At 38.7% G+C, this 14899-nt stretch overlaps 1 protein-coding gene across 7 annotated transcripts in view; it reads right to left on the reverse strand.

The window, feature by feature from the left end:
• Nucleotides 1-14899, reverse strand: part of Cacna2d1 (calcium voltage-gated channel auxiliary subunit alpha2delta 1) — a 431327-nt gene that overhangs the window by 19299 nt on the left and 397129 nt on the right. For all 7 annotated transcript variants that reach the window (XM_085684078.2, XM_085684077.2, XM_085684081.2 and 4 more), the window contains 12 exons: nt 10861-10958; nt 8299-8386; nt 7104-7166; nt 6349-6452; nt 5395-5481; nt 4344-4411; nt 3898-3936; nt 2481-2552; nt 1587-1739; nt 1431-1483; nt 676-731; nt 33-162 (listed from right to left, as the gene is read on the reverse strand). In XM_085684078.2, the coding sequence (XP_085540204.2) occupies nt 33-162; nt 676-731; nt 1431-1483; nt 1587-1739; nt 2481-2552; nt 3898-3936; nt 4344-4411; nt 5395-5481; nt 6349-6452; nt 7104-7166; nt 8299-8386; nt 10861-10958 (1011 nt within the window). The remainder of the gene's footprint in view (nt 1-32; nt 163-675; nt 732-1430; nt 1484-1586; nt 1740-2480; nt 2553-3897; nt 3937-4343; nt 4412-5394; nt 5482-6348; nt 6453-7103; nt 7167-8298; nt 8387-10860; nt 10959-14899) is intronic.

The following is a 14899-nucleotide window of genomic DNA, read 5'->3' on the forward strand; positions in this document are numbered from 1 at the left end:
CAAGGACGGCGCCACCCAGAGGAGCGGCGTACCTGGAGCAGTTTCCACAGTCCAGGACACCGCCGAACGATTTACTATCGTTTTCAAAGAAGTACTGGGTTTGTTCTGTGATGCAGCTCTGCTTTGACAGGGAGGTGGTGAAGTCATCCTCCTCCATCTCAACTGTGGGAGGCAAAGAGAAGATTGTCACCACCGGAGAAGCCGCATTTCTTAGGATCACTGGTCACAAAGACAATTAACGATTAATGACAAGTGTTTGGCTGGTTGGTTTACTGTTGAGTTATTGCCTGACAGTCATTAAACAGTGCTTGGTAAGTTTCTAAATAATAAATTTATACTTAAGCTACAAAATGCAGACCAATATGGACTATAACAATTTATAAACCATTGGAAAATAAGTTTCAATATATCAAAAGTATGAGCTTGATGATCTCTTTTGCTCACACACATGCATGTACATACACATACACACACATATATGCACACATGCATGCATACACATACATACATGTGTCTACACATTCACACACATATACACGTGCACACACACATGTGTACACATACATGCACACATACATACATGCGACTTCTCTCTATAAATTTACTAGACTGATGTCACAATCCAAAGGAAAAATGGACTTCCATGTTGGTGACCACATCAGTGCATTGACATACCTGCCTCAAGGAGCCGTGGAAATGTCAAACTCAAGAGCAACTGCTGGAGAATAGACCTGGAGTTTGAAAATGAATAACTGAGAAACATCTAGAAGTTGTCCTTTACAAGGTTTTACATGAAAAGTAGCACCTGAGTGAAGACCTACTACACGACTGCATGAGTGAAGGACCCTTCTGAGGGCCTGCAAAGACTGGACCACGAGGAGCTAGCCATGGCTAAGGGAGAGATCTTCGGGTCCCACTCCTCCGTACTAAGCTATTGGTTACCGATGGATTATGGGAAGGAGTGTCATTATTTTCAAATCCCTTAACTATCTTATCGATTGTATACCCCCTGGTGAAAACATCGGGCTCTACTCAATAGTGCCGTGCTCATAATCACTCTACTGGCCTTTGTGAACTCAGGGGATCACAAAAACAAAAAGACGGTAAGACACTTAGGGATGTGTAGGAGAGGGCAGGATAAGTGGGAGGGAGATTAAAGAGGGTGCAATCAAGTGCATTATATACATATAAGAGATCACCAAGAACAAATATTGCTTAAAAAAAAACTCTGAAGAGGGTGAATGTTTTGAGTCTATCAGTATTTTCATATAGAAAATTGAAAAGTATTTTCCTATGATCATTTAAAAATAACTACTAGTATTTCTAACCTGTTCATAGGAAAGAATAATATCCATAATACCACTCCCTTGTCACAAATATTTTAATGACCTTTTTCTTTCATTTATAATAAAACCAAACACTTGACTTACCAAGCAGCAGCCGTGGCCCACCAGCCAATCTGCAGTATGTCTGCAATCGATGGCTATAAAATGTAAAATAAATATCAAGAATTCATTACATTGGTCTACACTGGCATGATTTTCCCCATGAGAAGAACTGCTAGCTCAATCACAGGTTTTACTGACCACGTATGCGGAACGATGTCCTGCCCCTTGCTTCGGTGCAGCACTTGGATCGCACACGGACTGATAGTCATATGATTTATTGAATGCATAAACTGATATATTAACCAGGTGTCTCATCAAGCTGGGGTCAATCTCTCCAAAGAAACGTCCAATCTGGAAAACAAAGGGATATTTGATCATTTCAAATTCAAAAGATCAACATCAGATTCAATACAGAGAAAAAAAAAATGCTTTCTAAGGAACTGAAACTAGAAAAGTGGTCTGCAAATTAAAATAAATGAGAACCTGACTCTGGCAATGTGGAAGAATCAAAATGAAATTAGCAACTCTCACTATTCAGCGGTTCTCTGTGGTCTTATATTTGTAGGAGGAATGAACATCCGAGCCACTTCTAAGTGTAATAAGATCACAATTAGGTGTCCCTGATAAGAAGAATGGCTTTTAGATTAAGATTCCACAAGAGGAACAAAGTTAATAATGTTAGACTGTATACAAGAAATCAAAAAAGGGTAATTTTGGTTCTCTTACAGCACAAGAGAAGGCAATTGAGGTGACAGAAACTTTAACGAGCTGGACTAGAGGTGGACATTACCAACTGATTGTAGCAATTTTCTGACTGTTCAAAGACCAAAGGCACGTTCATATCATTTTTAAAATCCTTAGTTATCTACATTAATGGGGACTACCATTATCTAAAAGTAAAATCAATTACAAAAGGAGAGCTAGGTTTACTATTTAGAGTGCACTGGTCTACAGTATAGTAATCTTTGGAAGATCTATTTTGTGACAGAAATTAAACAATTCATCAACTTCTAAAAACCTAAAGGGGTTTCGGATTAATCATAGAAACCACTTTGGAAACGGAACTTCTTCTCTCTTACTCTAGGCTCATACCTGATTAGTGTACTCATCGTGGTTGGCCATCAGAAGAAACCCGCCATCATCCAGAATGACACAGTCCATCACCTAGGAGCAGAAATCAACAGGTGTTCAGGAAGGCTAGCGCGCTGCCCCGCCATTGTTGCGGAGGATACAGGTAAGTAGAGCAAGAGGCATAAGAGAAATTTAGACGACTCCATCTTCTCCAGATTAGAAAACTACATCTTCTCCAGATAAAATGTATTCCGCAGACACTAACCTTATACGCGTAGGGCACACTGGTGTGCATATCAAGCCTCTAGGTTTAACAATCTATCACCTGCTATTTACCTCCCAGTGTCAGCTGTCTGAACAAATCTAAAAGGAAACTTGGCCAAGTCTTTTTAGCACTGCAAGGTCCTCTAAGTGTCTGCGATGCTAGACAGACCAGCATTATGTAGTAACACATACATACTGCTAGCAAGGAGACATTTATATTTTTTATTTACTGTATTTAATAGACTGGGGGAAAATCAAAAAGTAAATGTGAAAAACTATTTTACATTACCTTATTAATAATATCTAGTTGGATAACGGGAGGTTTATACAAGAAGGCAAAAGAGAACATGTTCATAGATGAGAACTTTCCACCTGGTATAAATGTGTGAACATTTAATAGCTTATGTTGAACAAAATCATGATTAAAGAATTGTCTTCCAAGTGGGAAACACAATATGCAATGCTCCCAACATGAAAACAGTTTGCTCTAAAGCGACTATTTACCAGGGCCGATGGGAAAGTAAATAAACTCTAAAGTAATAAAACGTGTGTCTTATAAGTTCTCAGAAGTAGGAGTCATCAGAGACGGAAGCCTGCTCTTCCTGTGGCAATCTCAGACAGACACAAAGAGACAGGTTGTCACCAGTGTCATCCCCCCCTGCCCCCCAGGTTCCTGGGTCAGTTTCCCTAGCATGCTGCTGAGAGCACCTTCAGGACCTTGACTAAGGTGGCTCCCATTCTTGTTTCCAGCTTTGCAAAGAGAGATGACACAAGAGGACACCTAATCCTTGAAAGTGTATCATCAGCATTTAGTTCACGCTCCCTCCCCGCCTTAAGTATTGTGAAAATTCCCAGTTGAGGACAGACTCTCTTTGAAACCAGTGCTCTGCTTAGAAACTTCTTGAAAAATAAAGTTGCTGGTAACCCAAAGACTCCACCTTCACCAGTACTGAACGAGACATGGTCCACGTGGACATGACTCTTCCCCTTCCTGTAAGGTTAAATATTTCCTGAAGAAGCGTTTAAAGTGCCTGCATGAATCAGTCATCTACAGAATTTGTCAGCATTAGATCAAAAAATCCCTGGATCTTTTAAATCATGGACATGATTACTATTTGGTAAGTAAGAGAAAAAGACGCAGTCCAGTCAAATTGATTTTCAAGAATTTGCTTACATCACTGTTTCTTTTGCAGTCGCAAACAGGACCAGCACACTAGAGTAAAAAAAGAAAAAAGAAAAAAAAAGAATTTAAATCACCTTTTCACAGTTTTAAATCAGGTTAATTTAACAACTAACCTCTTATAATAAGAGAGCCTGGAATATTTTTTATCTAATCTAAATGAGAGCAAACAATTAGAGTTTATAAGGAAAAACTAGTTTTATCTTTAAAGTCAGAAAATATCAGTCAATATGAATCTGTATGAGCATTTCCAGTTGTCAGCCTGAAACAGTTTTCATTCTGTGGCCTAGGAAAACACAAGCTCTGAAAACGGAAATTCCTCTTTCTACTGAAGGGGAGCGACCCTGGAAGTTTACTTTGCCACTACACAAGGATCATTTTCAGTCGGTGAACTTTAAAACTATTAATCATAGTTCAATAATTAAAAAAAAAAATCTTACCGGGTCCCTGATTGAAGTTTTGGTAAAATTTTCTATCCAGGAATTTACATCAATTTTAATCCCCACAACTGAAAAAATAATGTAAATAAATTTGAAGTCACGATTGCTATAATGCCATCTTTGCAATGTAACAGCTTAGACAATTTACAAACTAACTAATAAACTTGAAATTCAAAAAGAATTTTTACAGAGGTACAGTTTCTGGAGTCATTAAGATACAATTTTTATAGTCGTAAACTATCTCATAAAGTACATTTTACATTTCAAGAAATTATATTTTTAAAAAAAACAGCCTCAACATGGGTGTCTTATTAATAGTATAATCTAAAAATCTGAGTGTTGATATTACAAATATATGATCATTTGTGCCGTATATATAAAAGGTGTCTCTACCCCTGCCAGTTTAAGTATTAGATTCGTAGAAACATTTGTTGACAGGAGCATGTTGGCTTTTGGGAAAGGTGGACGATGGCGGACAGCTGAGAGACTAAGCGATAAGTAGGAAGTAAATTAGCAATTGAGTGAAGGGCGAAGAAGCGAGTCAATAAAGGGGCGAACCCTAGAAGTAGAACCGTAGCTAGGGTAACACAGTTCCCAGGAGCGGAAAGTGCAGTCTCTCTACCTATAACTGTGGACAATATTGGGCCGTCTAACGGCAAACTCCACTGGGCTAGATCTTACTTTATTGTATGCACTGACTCCAGCCCACTCCTAGTTCCTGTTTGCACTATCCTGTTTGGGTTACCTGTTTGATTTAATGTTTTTCCAAATAGCTGAACAATTTTAGATAGACCCAGTCCTGTTTACAGCAGCTACATAGTAGTCTAGGATACAGGTATGCAAAGGTAATTTCATGTTTAAATTATTATAAATATGTATGACCTTGGTACCAGTCTTTCGTGCGTTTGAAAATAGGAAATACTGACAAAGTAGCATTGCAAAATTTATCCCAGATTTAAAATTTTGATCTTCCAAATAAATGTTTCCCGTTTATGATGAAATGTAATATCTTATTTAACTTTGGTTACCTGTGCACATAATGCATGCTTACCTGCAGGCTTAAGAAGTTTTCCTTGGATATACAGTTCTACAGCTTTGCTTACCATAATGCCAGATTCATATGCGCCGGGTCCACTTTCTAAAAGAAAAGTACACAGACTAATCTAGATGAATCATGGTTCTGAGCCTTTGAATGGTCATTCTACATATAAAGAGGTTTCGGCTTTCTCTTTTCTTTCTGCATAGACCAAAGAAGTTTGAAGAATCCTGAGCTGGTTTTTATTTGTTCATTTATTGTTATGAATTACTCAACTTCATTTCAACTGCTTCCATAATATAATGGAGGCATGGTCCAATCACAGTCGTGGAATATTTTAAAATGTTGGAGAAGCTTTCGGAGGAAACGGAAAGAATATCTTGGAGTCACAAAGCAGGCTTTGGCTTATGCATGGTGTATGTCTGTGTATACAACTCCGAAAACTTACGGATTTCAGTTTCCTCATTTTTGAAATGAGAGGAACAAAGTAGCTACGTACACAGAGACTGAAGGGCTGAACTGAAGAGGTTCTTGTGGCAGGGCAGCAAAGAATCATATAAATTATATTAGAAGATGGATTACTATTTATTATAGATAGCAAATTATACCATTAACGCAGATAAGATACCATTCATCTCTCTACACCAACTTATGTCATTAGCCATGTCTGAATGTAGTAGTTGAAATACATGAGATTAGCTCCATATGTTCTTACTTACTGGGCATGCCTGCACAGATTCCAGCCCTGCATTGCTGGATGACTTCTTCATGTGCATGCATTCTATTTCTTCATCCAAATGCATGCTTCTTTTCTATTTCCCCAATCTCTTGCATATATTATATTGCTAAATAATGACTATTCTAGGCAGGTTAACAAAATATATGGATTTGAAGGGAGAGGGACCAGGGCAAATATTTGCTTTCAGATAGAAAAGGAACTGAGAAATCCGGATTCCAAAGACTACTCACTGTTGAAGTATGGCGCGGTGAAAACATAGTTATCATTATCCAGGCTTCGCTTGTAGAAGCTGTCCTCATACGTCTCTGGGTTTTCTTGCCAATTCTCTCCAGCCCTAGGGAGGAAATGGCTCTCCTCATTTATATTCCTTAAGCACATGATAATCTGAGGTCCCTTTGTGGAAATATATTTCTAAAGACATATCTACTATTCAGGTATGCCTAAGGAAGACAAGCATGGATAGCATAACTGATTCTCATTACTGCGCAATGTATCAGCATAATCAGAATGAGAGAAGGCTGACTCTCAGTTGAGAAATTAAAGTTAAGTCAGTTAATTAGTATTAATAAGCCTGGTATCTATTCAGCCCACTGCAGGAACTTTTCTCAAGATAACAAGAGACACGAGGCATGAAAATCCAATGCAAGTAAGGATGTGCTAAGCTAATTCTGCTCTGGGTCCCCGGTATGGTCATCAAGCCCATTTGGACTGTATCTACAAAGAGGGACATCTCTTTCAACCTCTCTTAAATTTCGTAATGAATATATACAAATATGACTAGCAATGGCCATTGCAAACCCCTATAACACGATTGTCTAGGGAAATGGAATATTTTATTAACATAAACACTTTAAACAATACTGCAATTTAATCTTCTAACGAAGATCAGCTTTTCCAAAGACTAGCTTCCTTACATGGCAACCAGTGGACCCTTGGCACGGGCTGTTGCGACGGACTGACTTTTACAGAGGTTATTTGAACTTACTCTTTGGGATAAACTCTTGTAATCCCACCATCAGTCACCACGAAGCGTGCTTTCACTCCTTTGCTAAAATAGAAGATAAAAGGAGGGCACGTGAAAAAGCGCACTGTAAGACGCCAGGCTAGGTGTTCATAGTACAAAGTGAAATAAAGGAGAGCCCGTTACACCTATCAACACGCACGGAATGGCAGGATAATGATCTATGATGTTAAGGGTTAGTATACTTAAGAGTCACTATAGTGGAAAGAAGGATGGAGTTGTCCTTTGACGACTGACGGGCAGGGAGTACAGAGCACATCAGTGTATAGAGAAAAGGGGAAGCTAGGAAGGAGCCTGGTGTTGCGAGAGTGGCGTAAGATACAAGAAGAGGAAGTCGATTCTCCGGGATGAGTTTGCTTAAAGGGACCGCCTATGAGTGGTTTGGAAATTCATGCTTAAGAACTGCCCCTCCCCAGCTCTCTGAGACAAAATCTGGTCTATGCCGAGGCTGACCTTCCACCTGGGCTGCCCCGGCCTCAGTTCCGAAGCGCTGAGATTCTCGCATGGACCAGCATGCCTGCTTTAAGCTCCATCTTTATCTTTACACTAAAGTGTTTTAGAAACAGGACCGTGGCAGGAAACCCATGGAGGGGAAACAGACTTGAAACTGGGGACAGGAAAGGAAGGCACGAAAGGCACAAAACTCGGCTGCTGTAATTGCTGGAAAATGGTGTTTTAGGATCTTGATAATGACGAAGGGGTAAGCATGGTGATTGGAGACGAACAGAGGTGAGAGAGCCGCCCTGCAGTGTCTCAGTGACTGAGGAAGAGAGCAGCGTGTGTCCGCTGCAAGCCAACTAAGCATTCACTAGAAACACCAATTCACCACAAACACGCATACACAGCATGGCTATTTAATGTGTTTTAGTCGTATTAACATATAATGCTCATACATGGTCAATATTACCATTGAGTGACACTCACAATTGACAATGAAAATTATGGACAATCGTAAAATGATTTCCTGAGAAATCATTTCTAAAGCTACATAACTAACTGAATTTATGAGGCGCATTATCTAAAATTTTCCCAGAGATGTGAAACCAAAATGAAATATATATGTGTATGTGTGTGTGTATGTATATATATGTGTGTATATGTGTATATACACACACACATATATATATATATATATTTATTAAAAAGAACAAATACTTACATATTTTTCTGCTTACTCCAGTAATTTTGGACAAGTTCATTTGTGAAACCGGCATCCAACAAGATTCTGTTAATCAAATCTGCATTGCCTAACACAGAAAAATGGTATCTTTGATTAAACTCACATAGGTTTTCAACTCCAATAACAATGAAACAAATATATTTACAACTTTCACAACAGTTGAGTAGCTATGCAGGAAAAGTCCCTATAAGTTGTGCACCTTCTGCATCATCGATCTTATCCGCGACACTGGGGCCATGAATGAACTAGTATTTTGAAAGCCAGTTGCTAAGGAGAGAAAGTGCTTTATCGAAAGACATCTGCTTCTAGACATGAAAAGGAAACGGCATGTATGAAAACGAAACAACAATGTGGCCCAACCGGGAACTGCACAAAGACGTGATAGTTGCTATGCCAACACGCATAGGGGATGCTTTACAAGGCCCCACTGATGAAGAAATGTAGACAATTAAGACTGGTGAGAGATGGAGACTCAGACTTCTCCAGGGACAAGCCCCTGACAGGAGCTCCTGTTTCTAGTGATCAGTCCTAAACATATATACATATAGCAGCACACTAATTGGAGACAAGAGGTTGTATGTGTGACTTGTATTTGCATATATATAATATGTACATTATATGTACATATATAAAGACTTGCATATTGAAGATATACCTTAAGTATTCATATACACAAATATGTATGTATACATGCATAGTTACATATATATACAAGATCTATAGCACATATCTGCATTCATACATATATGACACTAGTGACTGAATAAGAAGAGGCCATGAACTTGCGAGGGAGTAGCAGCGGGAGGCACTGGAAGGAGGTAAGACAGGGGAGGAAAGGATTTGAATACAGTACTCTTGTATGTATTCTTCTTCACAAGAAGAAGCTTAAATAAAAATAAATGGATAGATGAAAATTCAAGAAGACATCTGCATTATGACTTTTTAGGGAACAATGAGGAAATGTCCTTTTTTCTGTTTTGTTTGGTTATGTAGCTTAATATGGTGGTTTCACACCATGCATGTATGTATATATATGCAATATATACTCATTCATGTGTAGATAGGATTATTAAATTAAATTATCAAGTAAAAACATGATACAATATGTCATGCTACTTTATCTTTTTTCAATAAGGAAAAGGTACTTTGACTCTTCCACATTCCACAGTGGAACACAATATTAGACCATGAATTTGACTTCTTGAAATTCCTGTAAATGTCCATTTTTGTGTTTGTTTTGGTGTAGGGGAAAGGGTTAGACTTATCCTATGCTAGCACTAGTCCAACTGGGTTTCTGAATGTAGCGATGTCAGTTCAAGAGCACAGGCTGTCAGCTGTCATTTCTGGAACAACCGAGGAGCATGCCTGCTCAGGTTCAAAGGTAAAAGAAAGCATAGAAAATGAGGCCCAAGATCAAAGAGCATAGCTTATTCCCTTTGCCTCTTGTGGCATCTCTGCTCTCAGGGCATGAAACGTTGAGAAAATCTACAGGCACTTTCTTCTCACATCCATGACAAAAATTTCATCTGACTCAAGTAAGGCATGTATAGTTTTCACTGATAGCTGTTTATGTAAGAGGGAGGGGGAGCTGGACAACTCAGTTTCCCACAATAACGACTGGAGCGGGAGAGGAAGCTTTGAGAAGGATGCTTTCTGACTTTTGATAACTGGTAGAAGTGCTTTTTCAACCTTTGATAATAGAAATATAGAAATAATCACTTTTTAAAGGGAAAAAGAAGAGCAATAAAAAGAGGAGTGGATGCTTCAGCTCTTTATTCTCTTTTTTCAGATTTATTGGAGTAAATTTTGATGTAGCTCTGCTTTTCCTCACTTATCTCTCACTTGAATTGTCCCAGGTAGAAGCCTTCTAAGCCATTTCTACGGTGAAAACCTTTGGATTACTACATGTTTCAAGCCTAGAAACTATGCATCTGAGCAACATCCTAAAGGGGTAATGAGGTAGATTTATCAGAGAGACAGCTATGATAGCTAAAATTAAATATTACAGCTGTCTCTGTCTCTTTCCCCCAGATTTGTCTTATGAGGTAGGTAACTACAGAAGTTTATTTTTAGACAAAGTGGCTTGTGATCAAACTATGTCATAAGGAAAGAAAACGAAAAGTGATTGTTCTTTGTACTCTATCCACATGAAAATATTCATTTGAAGACATAACATAGTCAAAGAGCATACCCTATGTTTTTCTCTACATAGCAAGTGCACTGTAAGGAAAATCGTCAATAGATGACTCAAACCATATTTTCAAAATCTAAGAGGAACTAGGGTAAGCGTACTGTTTAACGGCTTTCAAGTACTGACTACCTTGTTTTGAATACTTGATTTCGCTTAATAATGAAATGAGATTGATTTCATATCAAAAGTTAAGGAACCAATTGCTGCCTGTTGCCATTAAAATTCCTGCAGTAAATAAAACCGCCCACCAATAAGCTGTCATGATTATCCTGAGATTTGATCATATAAACCAAACTGACCATTTGGGACACAATCACTGAGGCACGTACTACAAATTCATATATACTTACAGGAAGGGTTATTTGGAGTTTTTCTATCAATAAATTCATTGAAATTTAAAAGAAATTCAGTATTATTATCGGAGAGTTTAAGGTCATTGCAGTATTCTCTGAAAAAGAAGATTTGAATATTTAAGATATTAAAATCAAAACCTCACAACTTCACAGCTTGCAGAAATAGTATTTGGTGGTCGCACGGCTTTACAAGCAATTGATCTTATCACCCCCATTTTCTTATCTCTAAAATGAAACAGGTTGCTGCTAGTGAGTGGTGAGGCCACGGTCAGTGCATATTCACTGCATGGTCTCCGGAGAGTGGGCGTGCAAGACAAATGCATTTACTGAAATAGCATGGCAAATTGTGATTTTTATAAATTTCATATCAAGACAAATTTAAAATATTTATTTATGATAATATTAATAAGATCATCATATATTAACATACCCTTTCATAGCCATCTATAGGTTAAGGTTAAAAATACATGGCAATGTTTTTACATATTTACAAATATATTAAATTCTTGATTTATTTTGAGGGACATTAAGAAAATATGTCCTCCAAAGTAGACAGTTAGAAAAAAAGGGATCTTGGGATGTTTGTTTAATTTTTGGTGTTTTTGAGACGGGGGGGGGGGTCTTACTATGTGATCCTGAAATTTTCTATGTAGTGGAGACTGGCCCCCAATTTTGAGTAATCCTCCTACTTCTGTCTTTCAACATCCTGGGATTACAAGCCTACACCACTATCACACTGTGTAAAATAGGATTATTGTAATAGTCTTTTCCAATCGTGTACATTTTATTTTTTGGTATCCAAAACTTATTAGCAATTTTGGATTAGAAGTAAGTTAATTTAAAATGTCAATAAATTTGTATATTCTATTAATATAAAATTATGTTTACCTTGTACTTCGGATAAATTTATATCACGAATTGATTACTTAGAAAAGTGTGATAATTTTAGGCATAATTTCTAAATCATCATTAACCAAACCCAAATCATTGATATCATTATAGAACTCACCAGATAATGCAAATCGGTACCAGGATGCTGCCACACTCACAGAAGTGATGTAATTTCCTCCAAATCTGACATTTGCTTACTAGTTTGGATACCGTGCCACAGAGGTTTCAGGTAAAGGGCTCATGCGACCCATTACTGAAAAAATATCTGCTGAGTGTCTTACCATGAAGGGGTGCAGTTTATCTGTCATCTGTCACATGAAATAGCATTGTTTTTAAAGCCAAAGAGAAGATGGCACCTGCTCAGGCCCCTTCCTCAGCTGCACCGTGCTTTCCTTAGATGAGCTGGGTTACTCTAGAATGTGGTAGAACTGATTCCTCAACGTGGAGGACCATTGCCCCTTTTCAAGATGAGCACTGAGAAAGCTAGTCATTTTTATTGCTTCAGTCATGGATAATTTAAAGCAAATTTGTTGTGGACTATTCACTTTATGTAAAGATGTATGACATTTGCTTAGGTTGTGAAATGCTACTTTCACTATGTCAAGGGGTGTTGCATTTGTTTAGGTTGCATTTGTTCAGCTATGTAAAGACATGCTGCATTTGTTCTCCTTTGTCATCCTAAGGGCACCTGATTGGTCTAACAAAAACATAACTGACTAGGCAGAGGAGTAATCTACACTGGAAAGAGAGAACAAGGGAGAAATAGAAGGAGATGCCATGGGCCACTCAGCCGGACAGCCCTCAGCCCGCTAGACACAGAGGAAGCAGACGAGTTGGACATACAGAATGAAAGAAAGTTAAAAACCAAAACGTAGATGAAGAGAAACACCCTGAATTCAGTGCTGAGAGCTGGCGGGAAAAGCCTAAACTAAGGCCATGCATTCAAAACCAATATTAAGTCTTGGTGTCATGATTTGGGGGCTGGCAGTTCAAGAAGGCCTGCTAGAGAAACGGTCTCCTGCCCTCCTGTAAGCACCTTACAATAGCAACCGTTGCTACACTACGGACCGTCGGCTTGAACTAATTCTGCAAGGAGCCAAAGGGAGCCAACAGCATTTATTTGCCACTAAGAATATAGCTGGACTCCGCAGATAATACGAAAAAGAATTGTGCTATGAACAGGTTTTGCAAATCTTACAGTCCTGATTTAGAAATATAGGATCATAAAGACAACAAAGCTACATGAAGCTCACAATTCAATCAAGCAAGCTCATCCAGTCAATAGAAAGAGCAAGCATTCAAGAAGGGGGAGAAGTGGTAAATATCTCAAGAAGAAGAGCAAACACCTAAACACGGAACCCTTAGCAATGGAGCAGGACAGAGTCAGACCTTCAAAAATAAAATTAAAAATTAAAAATAACAAATTTTAGTTGAAAAAGAAAAAAACTATAATAATTTTGGTTGAGACCAACTTAACACATTTTTAAAATTATGCTTAATATTTTAGATACAATAGTCTTTCTGTGAAAAACTTAGTTTAGAGGCAAAGTTTAGGAAGTTTTCATAACATAAATGCATTGGGTCATCAAGAGAGCTCAGTCTGACTTACCCAAAAGGCTTTGCTGTTTCAGAAGTAAGGGTAGCCCTGACGTCTAAAACCTCTATATTAAACTTGAGTTATTATCTCACAAGCTAGAAGCTGAAAGCAAGGTTTTAGAAGGAATAAATAAAAAAATACTCTGAATTATTATTCAAGCCATATCTGGACTACCGTTTCATTATTTAAAAACATGTCTGACTCGATTTTATCCTTCTAATTGAAAAATACTTTAAACAAAGGCATTTAAAATGTTAAAGGGTAGAAAACTGACATTCAGAGATGTCACAGGAGTTCCCAGATAGCATCTGACTAGCGAAGGGCTAACCCTGAGACAGTGTGTCTTCAGACAACTAATTTGTGTCCTTTCTGACACTGGATAGAAAAGGACCAGAGAGATTCTGGAGCCGAGGTTCTAAAAGCAAAGAGTTCTCACTCTTCTCTTTGGCCAGTAGTTGGAAATGTCTTTTGTTCTGTTGTGGCCACTGGCCAGGAAGGCCAGAGAACTCCGGTTTCTCCTTAATTCACCCTTTCTCCAGGTGAACACCCTGCCTGTCACCTCTTGCTGTCACCGAACTCTAAGTTGAGAGCAATTTTGACTTGTATCGGCAAGCGGAAAGGTTTTATTGTTCAGGCCAATCCATTAGACCCCGCCCTCTCTAGGCATAGCTCACTAATGAAGTTGTTATGTACTTTTTTGCTGTGTGATAATAAGAAAAGATATTGCGTGATAGTGTGAACACTGAGTGGGACTAGCAATGGAGGAGATCATTTAAACAATACATTCCCGAGGAATGCTGAATGAAGCCTTTGTTGGGGGAGTCGGCTGTCAGATAATAAGAGCATAAGGGTGACAACTGAAAACCACACAGCATACTGTGCCAGAAGCGAACACGCCATGAGTGTGTGGCTTGCCAGGACCTGAGTCTAAAGATTAAGATCTGATGGCTTCAGGTGGGGGTGGGGGTGGAGAAGAACTCAGTTTTCTTTAAGAGGCTGGCCATGGGGAGTTGTTTTGACCACGTTTCAGTGAGTATATGAGCAACAGAAATTGTACTGTCTTCTTCTCCTCCTCTTCCTCCTTCTTTTTTTGGCCCCTCCTTTTTCTTCCTCCTCCTCCTCCTCCTCCTTCTATCTTTTTGGGGGGGATACCAAGGGTGAAGGAATGGATTCAGAAGGACTTGGAAATGAATGTGCTTGGATTCATGATGTAAAATTCCCAAATAATCAATAAAAATATTATGAAAAAAGTATAGCTATGCATGGGGGTGCAGGGTTTTTTATTTACATTTATTTTATTCTTCTCTCATGCATTACATCCCGACTACAGTTTTCCCCTTTTTCTGCTACTCCCAGTCCCCCTCCATGCTCCTCTTCTCCCTCAGATCCACTCCTCTTCTGCTTCCATTCAGAAAAGAACAGGTCTCCCAGGGATATCAGCCAAAGCCAAACAAAGCATAACAAGTCACGGGGTGGCGCAGGACTTTAACCCCAGCCTGTAGCAGGGGTGGGAGTGTATGTAGGGTGGGGAGCATGCGGGATGAGTGG

Source organism: Myodes glareolus, chromosome 27 (assembly GCF_982192425.1).
Source record: "Myodes glareolus chromosome 27, mMyoGla1.1, whole genome shotgun sequence".
Taxonomy (NCBI): Eukaryota; Metazoa; Chordata; class Mammalia; order Rodentia; family Cricetidae; genus Myodes; species Myodes glareolus.